The following is a 27,029-nucleotide window of genomic DNA, read 5'->3' on the forward strand; positions in this document are numbered from 1 at the left end:
GTGTGAGCGCAGCATAACTGTGAGTGAGTTCTCACCTCCTCCTGGAACAGGTTCTGTCTGTTGCGTAGCGAGCGCAGCTTGGTCTGCTTCTCCTCGTGCTCCAGCTCATCTTCAGGAGGACGGAAGTAGAAGATGAGATCCTGCAGAGAGAGGATGACGCTCTCCAGAGGAAGAGACACCGCCATCGGGGACTTGCTCTTCCCGCTCAGAGAGTCCAAACTCCTGGTTAACACAACATCACAGTATGCAGAGTGTGTGTGTGTGTGTGTGTGTGTGTGTGGTGGACGTTCCTGAGTGATGATCTTTACCTGATGAAGTGTCTGAAGAGGCCCGTGGTGCTGTAGATCATCCTCGCTGCCTGACTCTCCTCTGTTTGCGACCGGGAAACAGTCAGAGCGTCGTCCATGTGACCCTCCTGGTGCAGAATCACCTAAAAATACACAAAACGTACTTTGTACTCACACTGTCCAATTCACTTTGACTTCATCATTCAAACAATTATGAGTGAAACTTTCTAAAACCTGCTTTTAATTGATTATTTTCATTATTTTTAAAATGTATTTATTTATGTTTTTTTTCTTAAATTTATGTTTATTTAACTATTTACTTTTATTCATTTCTTTATTTATTATTATTATTATTATTATTTATTTTCTACTTATTTATTTTATCTATTATTATTTATTTATGTAATATATCTTATTTTATTAATTTCATCAATAATCTGCGTATGAATCTGTAAAGGCAGGTTGTAAAGTGTGCAGGTTATTTATTTATTTGACTTTAGTTTTATTTCTGAAAGCTCTGTGTCTGAATGTTTACGTTACCTTCCTCTTCATCATCCCTAAACGTGCAGCCTTAGCGTCCAGAGCAGCGTAGGTCAGCCACAGTCCAGAGGACACGTGCTGCACGAAGCACATGGACTCTCCGTACTTGATCTCAGGGATGCCCATCCCTTCTACGTCTCTCTTCTGAGCCACCTCAGACTTCTCCTGCTCACAGGAAAGACAAATGGTTGTTCTGTTTTTTATTGTTGTTTTGTATTTATTTATGCTGTTCTGTGAGGTTTTCGATTCATTATGTGTGTTTTTTTGGGTTTTTTTTAATAATAATCGTTTTGTGTATTTCTGCTGTTTTGTACGTTTATGGAGTCATTTTGTTTATTTTTGATATCTTTTTGTCATTTTATGCATTTTTCTATATTGTACCACCCAAACTCCTTCTTCCCTATTCCTTTCCCCCCTCACCCAGGTGGAACACTGCCCTCTTTTTTTTTATATATCTTCTCTTTATCATTATTACTAGTACAGTGCCCGTCAAAAGTATGTATTCATGTGGGAGCATAAGGGGTATATTCACTGGTTTAATTCTATGGGACATGTGCATGACTTCATCATCACTTTTATATTTTTTTGTATGGTGTATTTTTCTGTAACGTATGTTTTTTGGAGTCGTGTATCTTTCTGTTGTCTTTTTGTGAATAAATGTTTGCGGTTTTTATATTTAAATTTTTTGTAATGTATGTTTTTTTAGAGTCGTGTATTTTTGTATAATTATTGTTTTTGTTGCTATTGTAGTGTGAATCAGGAGTCATTTTGTGTATTTTTCTGTAAATGTATGTTTTTTTTAAGTCTAGTACAGTGCCCGTCTGAAGTATGTATTCATATAGTGGGAGGAGCTTAAGAAGAGTTGTCAATTATGGGCATAATAATAACAACATACTCTGTAGCATTATAAAGGGGTAAATTTGCAGGTGCAAAGTAAAATAGCATGTGCAATTTCCCTGGTTTAATTCTATGAGACATCAACATGATAAATGTGTTGTTTTTCTAAACTAATTTTTATATTTTTTCGTTTGGTGTATTTTTCTGTAATGTACAGTGCCCATTGGAAGTATACAATCATGTGGGATTAGAAGTATTTAGTTTAGTGTATTTTGAGTCATTTTGTTGTTGTTTAGTGTGTGTGTGTGTGTCTAACGTTCACTAAATGTATCTATTGTCAGTAGTTAGGTGTAGTAACAGGTGTGACGTGAGTGAAGCTGCAGTAATCATCAGGTGACCTTCACTATGTAGCACTGTTTACTGATCTGACTATAACACCACAGTCACTACCACCCAATGGACGGGTGTCGTTACACAGACTGTAACGGACTAAATGGTGGTCTGTTACACACACACACACACACACACACACACACACACACACACACACACACAGTGATCGCTGGTGAAGTGCACCTGATCGGTGTGTGTGTGTGTGTGTGTGTGTGTGTGTGTGTGTGTGACTCTCTAGCTTGGACACTAATCTCCTCCGTTGGTTCACACACACACGCTGCTGATAAATGTACATCTGTCAACACAGCAGCCTTTGTCGTCAATAACTTCAGGGTGAGTCTGTCTGGTCTAAATATCGTACAGTCAAACTAACATGAAAATAAACGTTTTGAAACGTCATCACCAAATAAACAACAGTAAAAAAGTATTTTTCCTCAAAAGAGAAAAGAGAAGTCCACAGGAGCTCACGCACACACAGGAAGTGAGGTGTGTAGTAAATAGATACAGATGGTGCTCTAGCGCCCCCTCACACCCTGAGGTCAAAAGTTGAATAGGTTTCATTTCAGGGCCGTTCAGAAGTGAAATAATATTAAAATTGAAATGACCAAATTACTTGGAACCCGTTGACCGAGTTTCAGGTCGAACTCGTACCACGTCAGGGAGATATTTGCCACACACACACACACACATACACAGACCTCCCTTGCTTTTATAGGTAGATTATTATTTATTTCATGGCAATGATAAAACATGCATAGTTATGATAAAAAAGATTGACCTTTAACAGCAGACAAGGTCAAATTAATATATATTATTTTAAATTGTGCCATTTTGTGTTTTTTTGGAGTGATTTTGTGCATTTGCTTCGGAGGCTGCACAAAATGATCCTGAGGGCCATACGTGGTCCACGGACCACCAGTTTTTAAAGCCTGGCTTAGATGGTGTTTATCATGAAACACTGCTCAGAGCTGCTACTCATCAAACAACTGAATCTGACTTTAAGGAAAGAGTCAAACTAAATATAATATGTTATGTGAATAAGTGTGTGTATGATACATGTAATAATTATTATCCTAATCCTGACCTTTGAAGCACGGAAACAGAATGCGGAGAGTTTGGTGTTGGCTTTCTCTGGGTCCACCACCATCAGGCCTTTCTCCTCGTCCAGACACAGGTACCGACCTGTGGTGATGTGACGGATACGGAACGACTGTCCCCACTTCATGTGGCTGCCGCTCCAGCTACAGAAACACAAACATCACTAATAAACTGGATACTCACACTGTCTTCATCATGTAAAACCATAGAGTTTATGAATATAGTGTCAAAAATATTTCATAAATAAACATTTTATATAATAATCTAAAACATTGATAAGGAGATTAAGAAGCCCCTAAAGGTAGTTACTGCTGTTACTGTAACACACTGTGAATTATATGATGTATTTATGTGGTAAATAATAATAAAAAATAAAAACAATGAGTATGATCTGACCCCCGATGCTCTCACAGGGCGTCTGTCTATGGTTGCCCTGTTTTTTGATTCTGCTTGTTTTAATAAACTTTGCATTTTTTTGCAAGTCAGTTTCAACAAAGACCTTTTTTCCAAACTACACCTTTTTTACCATCTACATCTTCCTGGGAGGAGTCACAACAAGAAATAATTTAAAAAAAACTCAAGAGTTAAACAATAGTTTAAGACTGTGAATAACTAAATAATAACTAAATAACCCAAACAAAACGACTAAAAACAGATCAGTGTGTCATGGTAAGTGATGTTCACCTGATTCTCAGAGGCTCCAACCTCCACAGGGACCGAGCCTGGCTGCAAACAGCCCCGCCCTCATAGTGAGCCAGCCTGGACCAATAAACAGGAGTCAATACTTTGTATTTATACCTTATTTCATTTAGTTTGAGGGTTTATTGTTCTCATCCCACCTGCGTTTTTCTTCTCCTTCCTCAGGTGTAGCGATGGCCAAACACTCGTCCATGTGGCCGTGGAACAGCCTGAGCACGTGACCCCCGGTCAGAAACCCTGTCAGAGGGACAGAAAACTGCTCAGATTTAAAGCTCCTCATTGGTTAACTCAGGAAGTTCGTACCCTCAGCTAACTCGCATCCTGAACTGATGGGGTTCATGTTCCACAGGGTCTGCATGAAGGAGGCGTCCACCATCAGGTCTCCACTGGCGTAGGACAGATGCTGAGGACAGGAAACAGAAACCAGTCACAATCTAACATGGTCACTAAACCAACCGTAACACTTGTAATCGTTACTCGTACGACAGCTCAACACTTTTAAAGTATAGCAGACAAGGACAAAGGTTAAGCAAGGAGTATGACATCATTTAGTGACTATCAGAACATGTGACTATTGGCCTGTCGGACCAGCGTCGGGAGCGGATGGTCTGCTGGCTGGGTGCACCGGGTCCCGTGCCGGGGCAGGGGTGGGTCTGTGGGTTGGGCGTCTCGGGGCGCGCTCTCCATCTGCACCATCTATGTTAATATCTCGTGCCCCCGACTTAATTATCCCCTTTTTTTAATCTCATCCATGTCCCTTGCCGGGCACCATAGACACACATTCTTTCTATAGTTTTCTTTAAAAATCTCCCGTAAGGACCAGCCCCTCTCAGAAACCAGTCACTCACAAAGTACCATGATCACTAATTGTTCCACAACAGTTGTAACAATAACTCGTTGATACAGGAGAAAGATGAGGCAACAAATGTCAAGTGTTCCAGGATGACGACTGGGAGTGTCAGTTGACGGCAATCGCTCAGCACACATGCACATAGATGGTGTCGGGAACACGTTGAGAGACGATGACCTTCATTTATCAACCGTTCAAACGTTCACATCAGAGCGTACAACGTGCGCTCGGCACAGAACGTCTCATCACTGGGGGCTGTACGGAGGAAATAGGACCTCATTCATACTTTTAAATCTAAATAGTTCCTGATTACAAATGTGCTGCAGTAATCAGTAATGTGATGAAATATAGGTGACATTGGCTGAAGGGACAATAAACACAGAAAAGGGACAACTCTTGGATAAATGAGGATAAATGAAGATAAACGTGGATAAATGAAAATAAATGAGGACAAACGAAGATAAATGAGGATAAATGAGGATAAATGTGGATAAACGAGGATAAATGTGGATAAATGAGGATAAATGAGGATAAATGTGAATAAATGAGGATAAATGAAGATAAATGAGGATAAATGAGGATAAATGTGGATAAATGATGATAAATGAAGAAAAATGAGGATAAATGAGGATAAATGTGGATAAATGAAGATAAATGAGGATAAATGAGGATAAATGATGATAAATGAAGAAAAATGAGGATAAATGAGGATAAATGTGGATAAATGAAGATAAATGAGGAAAAATGAGGATAAATGTGGATAAATGAGGATAAATGAAGATAAATGAGGATAAATGAGGATAATTGAGAATAAATGTGGATAAATGAGGATAAATGAGGATAAATGTGGATAAATGATGATAAATGAAGAAAAATTAGGATAAATGAGGATAAATGTGGATAAATGAGGATAAATGAGGATAAATGTGGATAAATTAGAATAAATGAGGATAAATGAAGATAAATGAGGATAAATGTGGATAAATTAGAATAAATGAGGATAAATGTGGATAAATTAGAGTAAATGAGGATAAATGAAGATAAATGAGAATAAATGCGGATAAATGATGATAAATGAGAATAAATGAGAATAAATGAGAATAAATGAGAATAAATTAGGCTAAATGAGGATAAATGAGGCGAAATGTGGATAAATGAAGATAAATGAGGATAAATGAAGATAAATGAGGATAAATGAGAATAAATGAGAATAAATGAGGATAAATGAGGATAAATGAGAATAAATGCGGATAAATGAAGATAAATGAGAATAAATGAGAATAAATAAGGATAAATGAGAATAAATGAAGATAAATGAGAATAAATGAGAATAAATGAGGATAAATGAAGATAAATGAGGATAAATGAGAATAAATGAGGATAATTGAGGATAAATGAGGATAAATGAGAATTAATGAGGATAAATGAGAATAAATGTGGATAAATGTGGATAAATGAGAATTAATGAGGATAAATGAGAATAAATGAGGATAAATGTGGATAAATGTGGATAAATGAGGATAAATGAGTGCTGATAAGTGCAACGTTGTGTAGAATCGTACCAGGTATCTCTCAGAGGACGCACTGACCAGGATGAGGTCATCACCCACTCGGACCTTCTCACCCTCTGACCTCTGCTTTGATGCTGGGTGGATGGTCCACCAACAGGCTTCACCTTCAGAGGAAACAACCACAACATTTCACTACGACCACTACGCAGCAACACCTGCTTTAAACACTAAATACACAAGATATTAAAAGTCAGCGCTGCTCTGCTGACTTCAATTAAATTAATTATTAGTTTGTTTTTTAATATTGTTTGTTATACTGTTACAAATACTAACTGACAATACACACCAGCTCAGATGTTTTCACACTTTTTATTTAACCTACATTTATATTTGAGAAAGTTTAGAATACAGTTGCTAGAGATTGTATGTGGTGTTTTAATTTGAAAAATTATATTAATCATTTAAGCTCTTTGAGCTTTCTGCTTCTTCATGCACTCTATATCTACAGTATTCCTGTGATATTGTCACTACTGTTTTGTATATAATTGTATATTTGTATTATTTACTATGTATTTTATTTTTATTACTGGTATTTTTCTGTTTTTATTCCTTTATACTATTATTCTTTTACTCTAAAGGGGCTTAACAGGGAACTTGGGGACGTTATTTCCTTCTATGACGATCAAAAATCCATGAAACCTTGAATTATATATCTATATATATATATATCTATGTATATATATATATATAGATAAAATAAAAATATAATTTTATTCAGTCATATTTTACGTTTTTTTATTATTATTTTTAAAAAGTGGTTCAGATGAAGTTACTTCTGCTGTGACCTGTCACCAGTTATAATGATCACCAGTTAAACTGATACACCCACAGGTTCATAAGATGTTGTCAGCTGATCTAAGCTGCTCTCAGGTCAACAAACAGGATGTGATGTCACAAATTAAACCTTTTTATCAGTGTCTCAACGTCCTCACCTATGGAGTCTTCTTGTAAACCCACGTCAAAGGCCAACTTGTCTGTGAGCGAGCGCGATGTGGTCAAACAGCTCAGATACTACGGTACAAACAATAACGAGTTATAGATATGATAATAACACAGTGTTATAGATATTATAATAACAGAGTTATAGATATTATAATAACACAGTGTTATTGATATTATAATAACACAAAGTTATAGATATTATAACATAGTGTTATAGATAGTATAATAACACAGTGTTATAGATAGTATAATAACAGAGTTATAGATATTATAATAACACAGTGTTATAGATATTATAATAACACAAAGTTATAGATATTATAATAACATTGTTATAGATAGTATAATAACACAGAGTTATAGATAGTTTAATAACACATAGATATAATAACGGTGTCATCAATATAAAAACGGTGTTATAGATATAATAACGGTGCTATAGATATAATAACTGTGTTATAGATGTAATAACGGTGCTATAGATATAATAACGGTGCTATAGATATAATAACGGTATTATAGATGTAATAACGGTGCTATAGATATAATAACGGTATTATAGATGTAATAACGGTGCTATAGATATAATAACGGTGTTATAGATATAATAACGGTGCTATAGATATAATAACTGTGTTATAGATGTAATAACGGTGCTATAGATATAATAACGGTGCTATAGATATAAAAACGGTGTTATAGATATAATAACGGTGCTATAGATATAATAACGGTGTTATAGATATAATAACGGTGCTATAGATATAATAACGGTGATATAGATATAATAACGGTGATATAGATATAATAACTGTGTTATAGATGTAATAACGGTATTATAGATATATAACGGTGTTATAGATATAATAACGGTGTTATAGATGTAATAACGGTGCTATAGATATAATAACGGTGCTATAGATATAATAACGGTGTTATAGATGTAATAACGGTGCTATAGATATAATAACTGTGTTATAGATGTAATAACGGTGCTATAGATATAATAACGGTGCTATAGATATAATAACGGTGCTATAGATATATAACGGTGTTATAGATATAATAACGGTGTTATAGATATAATAACGGTGTTATAGATATAATAACGGTGCTATAGATATAATAACGGTGCTATAGATATAATAACGGTGTTATAGATGTAATAACGGTGCTATAGATATAATAACGGTGCTATAGATATAATAACGGTGTCATAGATATAATAACGGTGCTATAGATATAATAACGGTGTCATAGATATAATAACGGTGCTATAGATATAATAACACTGTTATAAATATAATAACTGTGTTATAGATATAATAACGGTGCTATAGATATAATAACGGTGTTATAGATGTAATAACGGTGCTATAGATATAATAACGGTGTTATAGATATAATAACGGTGTTATAGATATAATAACGGTGCTATAGATATAATAACTGTGTTATAGATGTAATAACGGTGCTATAGATATAATAACGGTGCTATAGATATAATAACGGTGCTATAGATATAATAACGGTGTTATAGATATAATAACGGTGCTATAGATATAATAACTGTGTTATAGATGTAATAACGGTGCTATAGATATAATAACGGTGCTATAGATATAATAACGGTGTTATAGATATAATAACAGTGCTATAGATATAATAACGGTGTTATAGATATAATAACGGTGCTATAGATGTAATAACGGTGCTATAGATATAATAACGGTATTATAGATGTAATAACGGTGCTATAGATGTAATAACACTGTTATAAATATAATAACTGTGTTATAGATATAATAACGGTGCTATAGATATAATAACGGTGTTATAGATGTAATAACGGTGCTATAGATATAATAACGGTGTTATAGATATAATAACGGTGTTATAGATATAATAACGGTGCTATAGATATAATAACGGTGCTATAGATATAATAACACTGTTATAAATATAATAACTGTGTTATAGATATAATAACGGTGCTATAGATATAATAACGGTGTTATAGATGTAATAACGGTGCTATAGATATAATAACGGTGTTATAGATATAATAACGGTGTTATAGATATAATAACGGTGCTATAGATATAATAACGGTGCTATAGATATAATAACACTGTTATAAATATAATAACTGTGTTATAGATATAATAACGGTGCTATAGATATAATAACGGTGTTATAGATGTAATAACGGTGCTATAGATATAATAACGGTGTTATAGATATAATAACGGTGTTATAGATATAATAACGGTGCTATAGATATAATAACAGTGTTATAGATGTAATAACGGTGCTATAGATATAATAACGGTGCTATAGATATAATAACGGTGCTATAGATATAATAACGGTGTTATAGATATAATAACGGTGCTATAGATATAATAACTGTGTTATAGATGTAATAACGGTGCTATAGATATAATAACGGTGCTATAGATATAATAACGGTGTTATAGATATAATAACAGTGCTATAGATATAATAACGGTGTTATAGATATAATAACGGTGCTATAGATGTAATAACGGTGCTATAGATATAATAACGGTATTATAGATGTAATAACGGTGCTATAGATATAATAACGGTATTATAGATGTAATAACGGTGCTATAGATATAATAACGGTGTTATAGATATAATAACGGTGTTATAGATATAATAACGGTGCTATAGATATAATAACTGTGTTATAGATGTAATAACGGTGCTATAGATATAATAACGGTGCTATAGATATAAAAACGGTGTTATAGATATAATAACGGTGCTATAGATATAATAACGGTGTTATAGATATAATAACGGTGCTATAGATATAATAACGGTGATATAGATATAATAACGGTGCTATAGATATATAACGGTGTTATAGATATAATAACGGTGTTATAGATGTAATAACGGTGCTATAGATATAATAACGGTGCTATAGATATAATAACGGTGTTATAGATGTAATAACGGTGCTATAGATATAATAACTGTGTTATAGATGTAATAACGGTGCTATAGATATAATAACGGTGCTATAGATATAAAAACGGTGTTATAGATATAATAACGGTGTCATAGATATAATAACGGTGCTATAGATATAATAACGGTGATATAGATATAATAACGGTGCTATAGATATATAACGGTGTTATAGATATAATAACGGTGTTATAGATATAATAACGGTGCTATAGATATAATAACGGTGCTATAGATATAAAAACGGTGTCATAGATATAATAACGGTGCTATAGATATAATAACGGTGATATAGATATAATAACGGTGCTATAGATATATAACGGTGTTATAGATATAATAACGGTGTTATAGATATAATAACGGTGCTATAGATATAATAACGGTGCTATAGATATAATAACGGTGTTATAGATGTAATAACGGTGCTATAGATATAATAACAGTGTTATAGATATAATAACGGTGCTATAGATATAATAACGGTGTCATAGATATAATAACGGTGCTATAGATATAATAACGGTGTCATAGATATAATAACGGTGCTATAGATATAATAACACTGTTATAAATATAATAACTGTGTTATAGATATAATAACGGTGCTATAGATATAATAACGGTGTTATAGATGTAATAACGGTGCTATAGATATAATAACGGTGTTATAGATATAATAACGGTGCTATAGATATAATAACTGTGTTATAGATGTAATAACGGTGCTATAGATATAATAACAGTGTTATAGATATAATAACGGTGCTATAGATATAATAACGGTGTCATAGATATAATAACGGTGCTATAGATATAATAACGGTGTCATAGATATAATAACGGTGCTATAGATATAATAACACTGTTATAAATATAATAACTGTGTTATAGATATAATAACGGTGCTATAGATATAATAACGGTGTTATAGATGTAATAACGGTGCTATAGATATAATAACGGTGTTATAGATATAATAACGGTGTTATAGATATAATAACGGTGCTATAGATATAATAACTGTGTTATAGATGTAATAACGGTGCTATAGATATAATAACGGTGCTATAGATATAATAACTGTGTTATAGATGTAATAACGGTGCTATAGATATAATAACAGTGTTATAGATGTAATAACGGTGCTATAGATATAATAACGGTGCTATAGATATAATAACGGTGCTATAGATATAATAACAGTGTTATAGATGTAATAACGGTGCTATAGATATAATAACGGTGCTATAGATATAATAACGGTGCTATAGATATAATAACGGTGTTATAGATATAATAACGGTGCTATAGATATAATAACAGTGTTATAGATATAATAACGGTGCTATAGATATAATAACAGTGTTATAGATATAATAACAGTGTTATAGATATAATAACAGTGTTATAGATATAATAACGGTGTTATAGATATAATAACGTGTTATAGATATAATAACAGTGTTATAGATGTAATAACGATGCTATAGATATAATAACAGTGTTATAGATATAATAACGATGCTATAGATATAATAACAGTGTTATAGATATAATAACAGTGTTATAGATGTAATAACGATGCTATAGATATAATAACAGTGTTATAGATATAATAACGATGCTATAGATATAATAACAGTGTTATAGATATAATAACAGTGTTATAGATATAATAACAGTGTTATAGATATAATAACGGTGTTATAGATATAATAACGTGTTATAGATATAATAACAGTGTTATAGATGTAATAACGATGCTATAGATATAATAACGGTGCTATAGATGTAATAACGGTGCTATAGATGTAATAACGGTGTTATAGATGTAATAACGGTGCTATAGATATAATAACAGTGTTATAGATATAATAAGGACTCTCCTACCATGCCAGAGTGGTGGTGTCTCAGCAGGATGGCGTGCCCGTAGAGCAGAGTGCGATGGCCTCCACCCTGGGACGACTGAGAGCAGAACATTTAAAGTCTGACAACATGCTCCACATGATTATATATAACGTTATTAGAATGTCAGAATATAGAATAAAGATATATCTGAACAAAGGGTGTGTGTAATTCTATTATCATTTTGAGTGTTTTTAGATTCATTTTGGGTTATGATGTTGTTTTGCAGGTGTGTTGTCATTTTGTGTATTTTCTATGTTATTTTTATGTGTTTTTGATTCATTTTGTGTATTTATGGTGTTGTTGTTTTGCATATCTCGAGTCATGTTTTGTGTTTTTTTGTCATTTCGTCTGTTTTCGGATTCATTTTGTGTGTTGTTTTTGGAGCATGTTAATATTAGAACAGAGCTTTATTTTGAAATTGAGCCATGTCCTAATGAAGACGTGTGAAGTGAAAACAAATGTTGAGGGAGGCGTGAATTAAATAAACCTTAGAGCTCATTTATAGTAGTAACAGGAAGACAAAACTAAGCCCTTATGTCAGCGGTTAAGTACCCATAATCCTTTGCTATGAGTCGGGGGCACGTTTGTTCAGCTTTAGTCTGAGTTAACACCAGGCTTGAATCAGACAGGTGGTGTGTGTGTGTGTGTGTGTGTGTGTGTGTGTGTGTGTGGGGCTAACACTATGTATGTTGAGTTTTGAGAAACATTTTTTCGCGATTCTTTCGATAAAAATGCTGAACATTTTCCTCACAGTTCTAGTTATTTTGCCTTTGTTTGCATTTAGTTTATATTTATTTACTATAGGGACAAATATTATTGTTTTTTATTGTGGCCAGTCAGAAATGCATGAAACTATCAAACTCGATCAAACTTTTTCTTTTCTGTTCTTCTTTGTATTATACTGTTTTTAATGTATTGCACAGTTTTTATTTTTCTGCTTTTATTGTAAAGTGTCCTTGTGTGGCCTGAAAGGTGCTTTTAAAATAATAATAATAATTATTATTATTATTATCAGTTTACTAGTAAAAACGAGAGTGGAATTCATAATTTATTTATTTTTTTAAATGAAACAAAAGCCTAAAAAAACTGTATAAGTGTAAAATAAATAAAGCACAATCTTAAAATGATCCTCCACTGTTTTTACAAATGTGTCCTAAAACCTTTTAAATGTTCTTATTAGTAGATCTATGTCTAATAAACACATCATTATGCACTATATTTATTTTTATTAACTTTTAAAAATAGGACTACTTTACAGTTTTAGAGCCTGTGTTCCTCCATCTTTAAATCATGTGATTGATGATGTCACACGGCTCCACTGCCTGTAAACATCCTATTGTTTTCTATTGGAGTGAAACATTCAGCCTGATTTATAGATCATTTAGTAGATTTATAGATTATTTATTAGATTTATAGATCATTTAGTAGATTTATAGATTATTTAATAGATTTATAGATTATTTATTAGATTTATAGATTATTTAGTAGATTTATAGATTATTTAGTAGATTTATAGATCATTTAGTAGATTTTTCCACTTTTGGTTGCTCTAAGTAATCAGGAAAAGTTAATGACACTGATGTCTTTTGTTTACCAAAACAGGATAAACACAATTGTGACCTGAAAAATGATCTATGTAATCTATATTGTTGAAGGATTACTGCCAAAAGTACTTCTATCCTCAGGGTTTTTGTGTCTTCAATTGTCCTTGATTTACTCGATAACTTCAGCTATCAGAGCGTGTCAGCACACTGTTTAAGGAAGACTAAAGGTCCCTTAGGAGAGCTCTTTTTCTCTGCTTCATTGTCTACTACCCACAAAGTTGAAACTTTTGCTCCTTGTGGTCAAAGATTATTTTTCGAGTCACAGCTGTTATCTTTTTTTATCCTCTTTCCGTAAACAAAAGAGGTTTATATCAACATCTTTAATTTTTCCTGATTATTGTCGTAGCAAATTATCTAATAATGTTTAATGATACATTTATATTTGTCATGTGTGTATGATTAAGGGGATAATTTGTTTTTTAACTCTGTGCCTGTTTTCTCTTCTTCTTCTTCTTCTTCTTCTTCTTCTTCTTCTTGGGGGTAGCCATTACACACACACACACACATCATATACACATACACACACACTCACTCACATACACACACACTCACTCACACACACACACACACATCTAACTTTCACCCCGACATCGAAGGTGTCACCTCCGGCAGACTGACCTTCCCCCCCTGGTCTCTTCTTTGTTGTCTGTGGAAGGGGGGGGGGGGGGGGGGCAGTGGGGTATAAATGTGTGTGAAAGGAACTTTTGGGCCCTTCTCCTTCTTCTTCTCCTGCTTCTTCGTGTCTCTCCTCTGGCCAGAGGAGACCACTGCTTTGTCTATCCCACTTTGTACTTTTTTATTTAGTTTAGATTAAATCATTTTTTATTACTTCATCATCTCTCCTGTCTGGTCTTCATCATTTATCACCACAGAGTGTGTTTTCAAGTCAAAGACGAGGTAACCGTAAATTTCACCGTAACATTATTTAACTGAGCAAAAGCAGCACAAGTTGTCATTTTGCCTGAAAAGGCTTTTAAATAATCTATAAATCTAATAAATAATCTATAAATCTACTAAATAATCTATAAATCTACTAAATCATCAATAAATCAGGCTGAATGTTTCACTCCAATAGAAAACAATGTGATGTTTACAGGCAGTGGGGCCGTGTGACATCATCAATCACATGATTTAAAGATGGAGGAACACAGACTCTAAAACTGTAAAGTAGTCTTATTTTTAAAAGTTATTAAATCAAATATGGTGCATAATAATGTGTTTTGTTAGACATAGATCTACTAATAAGGACATTTAAAAGGTTTTAGGACACATTAGTAAAGGATCCTTTTAAAGAAACATCCTTAAACAAAAACCAAACACTAAACAATCAACGTCGATGAGGTTTATATTTATCAATGATAGAATTTAGATGATAATTACAGCGTTAATGTAATGAGCAGGTGATGTGAGTGAATGTTGTTACTGTAAATAATGCTTTAAATACACTAACTAAAGCTAACCCTCACCCTGAATGTGAACCAGATGCAAAGACAGATTTAAAGATGACAAACGAGACGTGAACCTAGAACGTTAGAGACGTACCCATCTGTCCAAGTGGAGCGTCTGCTCAGCACAAAGCAAAGGGAGGGTCGTTATCACATGAGAAGGAATGATGCTAATGCTAACGTATACGTTTGGTTTTGTAATGTGTGGTTGAAGAGGCTACCATTTCAAAATAAAAGCCCCAAAGTAAAAAAGAAAATCCTTTATTTGACGAAGGTTTTGCTGAGTCATGAGTCCGTTTAGTGTGACAAATGACAGAGGTTACCCTGATACCTCACTATGAGGATGTCTTCAATTGTACACCTGAAATGTGTACACATGAAAAATAAATGTAAATATTTCATATGAATCTAAATGTTAAATTGAATCTAAATCTAAATATTAAAACGGTCACCAAGTGTAAAGCTAAATGTACACCGTACCCATGGAGTTTTTACAATCTGTGTCGTATTTCTAAAAATAGCCCTAATGAACACATTTCATGATGTCTACACGTAGAGAGTTATTAAATATATAAAGTCACGTGTATGAACCTTTGTGGGGACCTCCTACCTCCGTCATCTCCACCGTGTTGGCCAACATCTCCACCAGTGCTCGCACTGACAGAGACTGCTCCAGGATGAAGGTGCAGATGGCCAGGTCTGGAGGAACATTCTGCACAGCACAGGGTTTTCAAAGTAAGGTTAGCGGGACAAGATGGAGGTGGGGGTGGATCCCAGGGTCTGACCTGAGCGTTGGACGTGGTCTCCAGGAAGCACAGGCGGTTCCCGAACCCTTCACAGGACAGACACAGTTTGATCTGCTCCTTCAGGACGGAGGCGGTGCACTGGAGGACCACCTGATCATCCTGTATCACACACACACACACTTATTATTACACATATTCTTTTCTTTTTATCATCTTTACATTCATTGTAAAGTTTTTTAAAAACACTATATAAAAATAAAGATATTATTATTATTAGGGGTCCTGGGGTCCGTGTATGTAAACATATCTAGAACTATAGTATGTATGTTTATGTCATTTTGTGTGTTTTTGTTCTTGTTTTGTATTTTTGATCTGCTTCCAAACAGTGCACAGAACAAACTATGACTTGGTCCTCACACGTGTCTCAGTGCACGACCACAGAGCTGCAGCTAACTAACGCTAACTGTCAGTAATGTGTTGCTGCTTCAGCGTGTGGCCTTTGCACTGCCTGATGTAAATACAGCGATAAACACATTCTCAGCTGCTCCTTTGATTCCTCACTCAGTGTGAGCAGCTTCCTGAAGCTTCTCTGTGCAGCTAAAGCTAACAGGATGTGACCTCATTACTACTGGCTTTGAAGCCAAACCTGCTCTGATATCATCTAAAAACGTTGGCTCTGTGTTTCCTGCTTTAACCTCAATGACGGACACACAGTTTAATATTTAATGTCTCTACAACAGAGTTAACGCCACTTTTATGTGAAAACACGGTTACTTTTTCATAGCATAGCAACATATTTTCCATATTTAGCTGAATTTTTTCTCTTTTTTTTTTGGCGACAGAAATAAAAAAGCATGTTCTATATCACTGTTAAAATGTGTACACATGAAAAAAAATCTAAATGTAAATGTTAAACATAGTAGCTTTGGCCACAATCCTGCCTTTTCACAGGTACATGTTTTTTTTTTAACATTTTCTTGATTTTAATATGCATTGTCTCTTGAATAAATAAACAAATTATTATAATTTTTTAAAATCTAAATAATGTTAGATGTAAATCTGTTAAATTTAAATCTAAAGGTTACGTCACTCACTGAGTCTAAAGCTAAATATTTAAAATTATACAAAGTGGGCATGTCAGTGCCTGTCAATCACGAGGGCCCGCCCACACCACTGAATGCAGCTCAGTGAGTGAAGAGAGGGGAAGAACACACACACACACACACACACACACACACACACACACACACACACACACACACACACACACACACGAACACACAAACAGACAGACACACACACACTGACCAAAGTTATTAACACTTATTTTATAAAACTACTCTAAACATTAATACAGGAAAAATCAAAGGTTTGTGTTTTTCATTGTGTAAGTTCTGTATATTGTTACAGTCATTTTGTATATTACATAGTTCTCATTGTGTCTTTTATTTTGTCATTTATGTGTTTTTGGACTAACTTTTGTGTATTTTTATGTTATTTTGTGGTTCTTGACTCAAGACTTCAGTAGTTTTTTTTCTGTCCTTTAACTTTTTACTTTAACGTGTTGAATATTTACTTCTATATTATTATTATTAATCTTTCCTTATTGTACATGGCTCTTAATCTTTACTTTAGTTATTTTCAGGATGCTTTTCTAACACTTTCTTTTTTTTTCTGCTTCCTTTTCATGGCCTCCACGTCGGCGAGCGGAGGGGTTTTCCTAAACGCCTATTCTGGTTGGCTGCACCTGTCGCTATCACGTTCTGCTGACCAGCAGATTGTTGGAGCTCTGACTTCAGAGCTGCCCACGGACATGCCTGGCAGGAAAACAGCTTCCAACAATGTCCTGACAAGACATTTCACCTGAGCTTCAACTTTAGCACACGTCACGCCATACTTTACATATGATGTAATAAACAAGCAGGTAGAACTTTAGGATCAGCACCATGTGACGCACCAGGAAGTGTTTTTTATCATTACATCTCCTTTTTCTTCAGTTTACATTAATTAATGAATTAATTACAGTCCATCAGGAGTTAAACATCTAAGAACAAATAAGAAAAGGCTAATGTTTATTGTGTATATAATAAAACTAGTTTATAATTGTGTATTATATCTTACAGGAGCATAGGGCAAAAAATTAGAGAAAAAAATACATAATTTTAAAGTTTTTTAATGTTAATGAATGATGAAGCTTTTTAGTGTCAAAGAGTCATAACAGTTAAAAAGGCTTTTTTCATTGATAATAAAGATTATTAACACTAAACCAAACGCCTACAAAGAAATAAATAAAGTAATCATGAAAAGCCTAAAACTGTAGCAGAAATTAAAAGATAATTCAATTATTAGAATGCATTAGATATGTAACCTAAACTAAAATTAAAAATGATAATTATGTGAAGTAGAACTTTCAATAACTGACTTTTTGTTTTCTTTATCTTTTTAATACAGAATGTAAACAATACTTTGTTATAACCTGTTTATTTTTTATTTTAGTGATTAGTTTAATAGGGTTTTTTATTTATTATGAAATATGGTGTTATTTGTTCCCTGGAGGTTGAGGATTAGGGTTAGATTATTTGGGGGGAGATGGGTGAAGGCGGGGCTTAAAGATTCACCTTCGTTCAAATTGTGGAACACCCCCAAAGGAAACGATTAGTCATTATTAGACATAATATTAAGTCTAATAATGACTAATGATTATTAAGTTAATAATCATTAGTCATTATTAGACCTAAAAATGATTAGTCATCATTAGACTTAATAATGATTATTCATTATTAGACCTAAAAATGATTAGTCATCATTAGACTTAATAATGATTAGTCATTATTAGACCTAAAAATGATTAGTCATCATTAGACTTAATAATGAGTAGTCATCATTAGACCTAAAAATGATTAGTCATCATTAGACTTAATAATGATTAGTCATCATTAGACCTAAAAATGATTAGTCATCATTAGACCTAAAAATGATTAGTCATCATTAGACCTAAAAATGATTAGTCATCATTAGACCTAAAAATGATTAGTCATCATTAGACTTAATAATGATTAGTCATCATTAGACCTAAAAATGATTAGTCATCATTAGACCTAAAAATGATTAGTCATCATTAGACTTAATAATGATTAGTCATCATTAGACCTAAAAATGATTAGTCATCATTAGACTTAATAATGATTAGTCATCATTAGACCTAAAAATGATTAGTCATCATTAGACTTAATAATGATTAGTCATTATTAGACTTAATGATTAGTCATCATTAGACTTGATAATGATTAGTCATCATTAGACTTAATAATGATTAGTCATCATTAGACCTAAAAATGATTAGTCATCATTAGACCTAAAAATGATTAGTCATCATTAGACTTAATAATGATTAGTCATCATTAGACTTAATAATGATTAGTCATCATTAGACCTAAAAATGATTAGTCATCATTAGACTTGATAATGATTAGTCATCATTAGACTTGATAATGATTAGTCATCATTAGACTTGATAATAAGGAGGTTTGGAGCGTCCGTCTTTCTGTGCTGAAGTCTCATGGGAGTTGCGAGGCTCCTCCCCCAAAACAACCTTCAATGGAAACACGTTCAAAGTGAAATTATACATTGTCGACATTTAGAAATATCGATTTTTTTTTTGCAAAAATCTGTAATGGAAACCCAGCTACTGTAGTTTTTCTGAATTATGAATTTCAATTCTTCATATTTTTAAAGAATTTTTCCTCATTTATGACGTAAATTGCTCTACAAAGTTTCTCTGTGATTGTGATTGGTCTGATGCTGCTAACTCCGCCCCCCTGTCAATAAAGTGTAGTCTGTCTGAAATCACCTGGGTTAAATGTATGTTTATATCCTGCTTCATAGTACAGGCCCTATGTGTTCCATGTATTAGTCTTCAGATTAATCACTAATCTAAATCAGTGTTTCTCAAACAATAGAAATATATCTATTCAGAAACAACTAAATTACATGGGGTCACCTGAAATTTCTGAAAAATAAAAAACCATTATTGAAAATTTTGCAGTAAAAAACAAAACAAAAACATGATCAAAAACGAATTCTAGAAAAAATGTCGGTGAGGTTGCCAGAAATTGTTGATTCTTGATATTAAAATGGGGTCACGATCCACTGCATTAAATACTGTTACATTCACTTATTTATAATATGAGATTCTTTGAAGGGGACAAATTATGAAATATTCACTTTTACAGTGTTTTTGATCACATATGAGGTAACTTGAGTGTAAACCAGCACAAAATGTGAAATAAACCCGTCCAAGACAAGGCAAATTTATGTGTATAGAACATTTCATACACAAGGCAACTCAATGTGCTTTACATGATAAAACATTCAATTGTTTAAAATCAATAAGAACATTTAAAATCATCAGTAAAATCAATTAAAATCATCAGTAAAATCATCATGACATCATCAACATGACCATAAATCTCTCTCAATCATATACAGTAGATAAAAAAGTTCCTTTAACTTTGATTTAAAAATGTTCACATGTGATGCTGACTTCAGCTCTGCTGCAGTTTGTTCCACTTCTTTGCAGCATAACAACTAAACACAGCATCACCATGGTTACTGTGAGCTCTGGGCTCCACTATCTGACCTGTGTCCATAGATCTCAGAGACCTGCTGGGTTCATACCTGACTAACATCTCACTGATGTATTCTGGACCAAACCCATTCACACATTTATAACCAGCAGCAGAACTTTACAGTCTCCTCTGAGGCTGACTGGGAGCCAGTGTAATGTGTTCTGACCTCTTTGTTCTGGTTCAGACCTGAGCTGCAGCGTTCTGAACCAGCTGTAGATGTTTGATGAAGACCATTACAATAGTCCAGTCTGCTGGAGATAAAAGCATGGACCAGTTTCTCCTGATCTTTCTGATCTTCCAGTCATTTGTTGGTGGTCTGTATAATTCTGATAACAGAGAAAAAATGCTCTGTTTCAAATTTTACCAGTTTGTGACATCACAAGTTGAATCGGGAATCGTTTCACCTTCGAGATGATCTGACGTGTTTGTGACCCAGTGCGACGCATCCAATGGACAAACAGTGAGTATCACCTTAAATGGACTATCCCTGTAATCAATAGAGGAGAGGATGATGGGAAAGTGACATAGCAGCTCCGGTGAGTGTCTAAATCAGCTGACTCAGCTGATTGATTCCGCTGCTGCCGCGAACACACACATCATGAAACAGTGTTTGTCTGACTCACAATCACAATAACCTCTTAAATATCCATGTGTTTTACTGTAATGTGCAACTTTTTGGCTGAAAACAATAACAAGAGTGTGTACATAGCAAAATATAATCACTAGTGATCAGCTGTTGTGTGGAGTCAGCGTCTATAGACACGCCCACTCATGAATATGCATAAGTAGGCCCCAAAACAACCTGTTTTTAGAACTGCTCAGAAAATGACTTTTCAGAGGCTAAAACTCTGGAAAACAGGTGAGTTTAGTCAAATAAACCTCACATACTATGTTTTTATGTTTTTAGAACAAATGGTGAAAAATAGCATCAGACTGACCTTTAAAATGTGTGTTATCACCTATTTATTCTATCATTATGATCTATAGATGCTTTTAAATAGTTTTCTAAGTAAAATGTTGGAGTCGAACAAAGGGGGGACTAGGATTCATAAAAAACAGAAATGGGGAATATGAGCCACCAATAATTAAGAACCACTGATTTAAAAAGTTATATTTGAATATTTTGGTTCTCAGATCATTTGCATGATTAGCAAAACACAGATAGAGGATGAAGGACGAGTCATTATTGTTCTAGTCAGGGACAAAGCTGAGCTCACTGTACGACGTACAGCAAACACACAAACACACACACACGTAAAAACACACACACACACACACGTAAACACACACACACACACGTAAACACACACACACACACACACACACACATGTAAAAACACACACACACATGTAAAAACACACACACACACACATGTAAAAACACACACACACACGTAAAAACACACACACACACACATGTAAAAACACACACACACATGTAAAAACACACACACACACACATGTAAAAACACACACACACACGTAAAAACACACACACACACACATGTAAAAACACACACACACATGTAAAAACACACACACACACGTTAAAACACACACACACACACACGTAAAAACACACACACACACACATGTAAAAACACACACACACACACACACACACGCAAAAACACACACACACACGAAAAAACACACACACACACACACAAGAAAGTAAGTAGGACAGCAGCTCCTCTGGTTTGGCCCTCAGAGAGCGAGCACTAATAGTGGCAGCTATAAAAGGACACACACACACGCACGCGCACACACACACACACACACACACACGAGTAAAAGTCATTTTTTAAAGCAAACATGAGACGATAAAACAATGCAATGCGAGCATTTACAGAAAGTTTCATCACGACAATGATGTCATTGATCAGATCAATAAATGAAGAGTCATTACAGCCGATCACATTAATTACATAAAATGCTCAATATCGGCCGATCACATCAGTGTAAAACTTAGTAAAAAATGTAACAAATGGAAAATTATGTCCATTTATGTCAAAAATCCAGTTCAAAATCTTGCATTAGGTGTCATGGTTGGACTGGTGATCATGTTATCCTGTGACTAAATGAATGTAAACATCATCTAAAGTGTGTTGTTGTTTTTAATGTGTTGTGATGAACATAACTGTATTTAAACTCTACATAGACGTAAACAATGACTTTCAAATTATTCATTTTGTTTTCTTATCTGAAATAATATGTTAATGTTTAATTAATTCAGACAATTTTTGTAAGAACATTTCCAGGAAAAAAGTTGTCTGAATTAATGAAACCTTATCATATGAATAATAAACTCTTTTATTTATTAACCCCTGTATTAAAAATGTCTGATCTGATGCTTTTTAAATTAATTAATGTTTTTATTGTTTGTTTATTATTATCACTGTTTTATTTTAACTGTAGAAGATCCATATTAATATTGCTTCATTTCCCTCCTGTATTACAAACATCTGATTAGATATTAAAATGATTAGATATTTAGCTATAAAAACTATATTAATATTTATATTATTGTCCATTAAAGTAAGAAATACAATTGTGATCAAATTATACATGAACAGAGATATTAGATATTTAATTTATTATAAAAAACAATAATAATTAAAAAAGCATCCACAGATTTTATGATGACCACCATTTGTTAAAAAACTAAAAAATCTTACAAAAATACAACATGTGTGACCAAATAAACGCATCCTTACAAAGTGTAGTTATTACAAAAATGTGTGTTTAAAGTTATTAATTATTGTGTTATATTTTGGTCCTCAATCTTAGAGTCAGATTATTAACAGGTTTCTAATCCTGCATCAGATTATTATTCTTATTAGGTATAAAATAAATAAATGTAATGGTAAATAATTGTCATCCTTTAATTACTCCATCGTCCTCCCAGAGGGCCCTGAACCCCCCGTTTAGAAACACATCAATAATTCACACACGCTGCTTTGTTTTATCTTCTGAAGTGATGGAGTTCAAAGGTTCTACACACACACACACACACACACAAACGTACACACACACATGTACACACACACACACATGTACACACACACACACACGTACACACACACACACATACACACACACACACATACACACACACACACATACACACACACACACACACACGTACACACACACATGTACACACACACACACACACGTACACACACACATACACACACACGTACACACACATATACACACACACACACACACACACGTACACACACATGTACACACACACACACACACACACACACACACACACACACACACACACACACACACACACGTACACACACACACACACATACACACACACACACATACACACACACACACATACACACACACACACACACACACGTACACACACACGTACACACACACGTACACACACACACACACACACACACACACACACACACACACACGTACACACACATATACACACACACACACACATGTACACACACACGTACACACACGTACACACACACACACACACACACGTGTGAGGTTTTATTGGGATGTTTGGCCATAAATATTCATCTCTTCATATTAGAAGTGTGCCAATATATTGATTATTAGATTAATAGGGATGAGACACTTGACGATTCGATAATGATTCATAAATGTTCAAAAATATATTTTTTTAATAATAAATAAATGACAGAATTTAGACATTTTAATTTTAAAACAAAGGTTTTCTGTTATTAATGTGCATCGTTGTAGTCGTGTTTCTAACTTTGTTGTCTTTTAGTATAATTTATTGTATTTTTAGTCATGAAATGTACATTTTTAATCATTTAGGAAATACATATAATTAGTCCAGATTTAATAAATAATAATAACATTTACTAAGAATGAATATGAATTTTATCAAAGCTGGAGCTGTTTGCGTGTATCTAGGCAGCTCTTACCGCCACAGCTTTACTCACAGATGGCTGCAGGTATTATTGGAAGATGGAAACATCCACATTTTTTACTGTAATTTCAACATTTTGAAATGTTTTTAGTGAGTACTTGAGGCAGCTGTCCCTCTACAGGCCCTGAGACGCTAAAGGCTCTGCTTTCCTCTGATTTATAAATAGATAACGACGCTAACAGATGCCCTGTCTATCCACCTACGGCTCCTCAAGACGCTCCAAATAACTCTCCACAAGAATCATGACCAAGACGTTCAAAATGAGAACACGAGTGATTGATGAGGAATATCGATACTGCACATCTGCCTCACAGAAAGAAGGTCTAGGGTTCAAATCCCGAGACAATCTCTCAATGATGAGTTTTCAAGATTTCTCCCAACATTCAAAAGCACACGTTAGGTTGAGAAACAATGAGTCAGCATATCTCAAGAGGGTATCCTTCAAAATAAAATATAAAATTAAACAAAAGGTATTCTAAGAAACTTTACCTCAAATGAACTTAGTACGTAAAAAAATATTTATAAACATCTGGATTTCAGTAAGTAAAACTACAATACTGGATTAGTCTCACTATTATGAGTATAAATATATCTTACTTTCTGTTATTAATATTATTACTGAAATAATGTATATTTAATTATGTATTTTTATAAGTAAATGTCTACCTACCAACATTAAAAGGATGAATGAAGCACTTTTGGGTTCCAACCTAGAGGCTAAAAATATATTGTAATTAATTACTTATAATCAATACATTTAAATTATTTTAAAATATCTTTTAAATTATTGTTTAAAAAAATGTGTCACTAATATGAATACATTTTACTTTGCTACATGAATAAATCTGTCATCAATATTATTACTTAAAAATGATTCATGTATTTATTTTCATAAGTAAAACATGAACCACTTTGGGTCCCAAACCAAAGGTTTAAAAAACTTACTTTCTGATCATCAGACCAGTACTAAATTATCACTATGTAATTCTGCTCAATGAATAAATCATTAAATAAAAGTTGCACTTCATTTGGTTTTTATTTAAATGTTTTTTAAATTCCAGGACATTTTCTACTATGATAAATTAATCAGACAAATAAAGGTTTATCTTGTATTTTATTTTAAATGCAGCACAGAAGCAACTATTCCTCTCAGTAAACCTAGAAAACCTCATCTACGATCAGAAGTTAGGAATAAACATTAGGTAATTTGACCCCAGCATCGTCATCATTTCCCTCAGCAGCTGGTTTTGGTTTAAAGATCCACCAGGAGAGACGGAGAGAGGATCATCTGATCAGAGGCTGTGGGTCTAATTTTATAACCCAGGCCTTATTTTGAATCTGGAAACTTCCCAAAAGACCACCAGCGTTCCCAGCAATAAGGACAGTAAAGTGGAACTCACCGTTCGCAGGAACTGGATCTCCTCTTCTCCCTCTCCTCCTTCTGCCATGGTTCACTTACTCTGCACAGCTCCTCAGAGGAAAAAGAGACAATCCTGAATCCTCCCTTTTCTCTGTGTGTGTGTGTGTGTGTGTGTGTGTGTGTGAGAGGAGTCCTGTGCTCTCACACCGTAGCGTGGGAGAGTGACAGGAGGTTCTCCCTCTCTCTCTCTCTCCTGTGCCACGCCTTCACTCCAGCATCAGAACATGTCTGAAGCTATAAAAGGAAAGAGGGGTGAGGAGGGTGCACATGCACCCCCAAACACACACACACACACACACAGAGATTTCATTCAAATACAATCAATTCCTTCAGTTGCATTTGAAATCCTTTAAAACAGTGGTTCTCAACCTTGGGGTCACGAGACACTACGAGGGGGTCACCAGATGCCTTCAAGAAACAAGGAATATTTTCTGAACAATTTCAGCCCATTTTTGGTTATTTTTCCCCTTTTTTCTGCATCTCCACCAAACTCACCATAATTTAACCTATTTTATTCACTTTTTCTTACCATATTTTTGCTCCTTTTAATGTATTTTTGCTACATTTCTGACACTTCTACATCACATTTTAATGTCTCTTCTGCTAATATTTCCCACTTTCCAGACATGTTCATCACTTATAAACCATTTCTACCACTTTTACACCTAATGTCACATATGTTGACCTGTTATTGTCACTTTTAACCACATTCACCATTTGGAGATGGTCCTGTCTCCACATGACTGTTCTTCAATGTTCATGTTTGTCTTCAACCACGTTCAGCTACAGTGGGGGTCCCCGCTCTCTGGAACCTTTATTTTGGAAGGTCCCTGCTCTCTGGAACCTTTATTTTGGAAGGTCCCTGCTCTCTGGGACCTTTATTTTGGAAGGTCCCTGCTCTCTGGGACCTTTATTTTGGAGGGTCGTGAGCTAAAGAGGTTGAGAACCTTTTCAGAATTTGTAAAAATTCAAATACATTTTATTTTTCATCTGATGATCTTAAACTGCTTGGAAAACATAGAAATCACAACTTTTATCAAAGCTAAGCAGCTTTGTTTAAAAATAGAATATTAATATAAATATATACATTTTATGTTGTGCAGCCAGCA

The 27,029-nt window shown here is 34.0% G+C and overlaps 1 protein-coding gene across 1 annotated transcript in view; it reads right to left on the reverse strand.

The window, feature by feature from the left end:
- LOC114474183 (ryanodine receptor 1-like) overlaps positions 1-26,104 on the reverse strand; it is a 183,148-nt gene extending 157,044 nt beyond the window's left edge. The window contains 13 exon segments of the mRNA XM_028464287.1: positions 36-222; positions 309-430; positions 828-992; positions 3,142-3,298; positions 3,840-3,914; positions 3,995-4,091; positions 4,158-4,257; positions 6,267-6,379; positions 7,208-7,286; positions 12,114-12,188; positions 15,791-15,892; positions 15,966-16,085; positions 25,901-26,104. Coding sequence (XP_028320088.1) covers positions 36-222; positions 309-430; positions 828-992; positions 3,142-3,298; positions 3,840-3,914; positions 3,995-4,091; positions 4,158-4,257; positions 6,267-6,379; positions 7,208-7,286; positions 12,114-12,188; positions 15,791-15,892; positions 15,966-16,085; positions 25,901-25,948 — 1,440 coding nt within the window. The 5' untranslated portion in view covers positions 25,949-26,104.
- Between the last annotated feature and the right edge of the window lie 925 nt (positions 26,105-27,029).

The sequence above is a fragment of the Gouania willdenowi genome, chromosome 13 (assembly GCF_900634775.1).
Source record: "Gouania willdenowi chromosome 13, fGouWil2.1, whole genome shotgun sequence".
NCBI classification, from domain to species: domain Eukaryota; kingdom Metazoa; phylum Chordata; class Actinopteri; order Blenniiformes; family Gobiesocidae; genus Gouania; species Gouania willdenowi.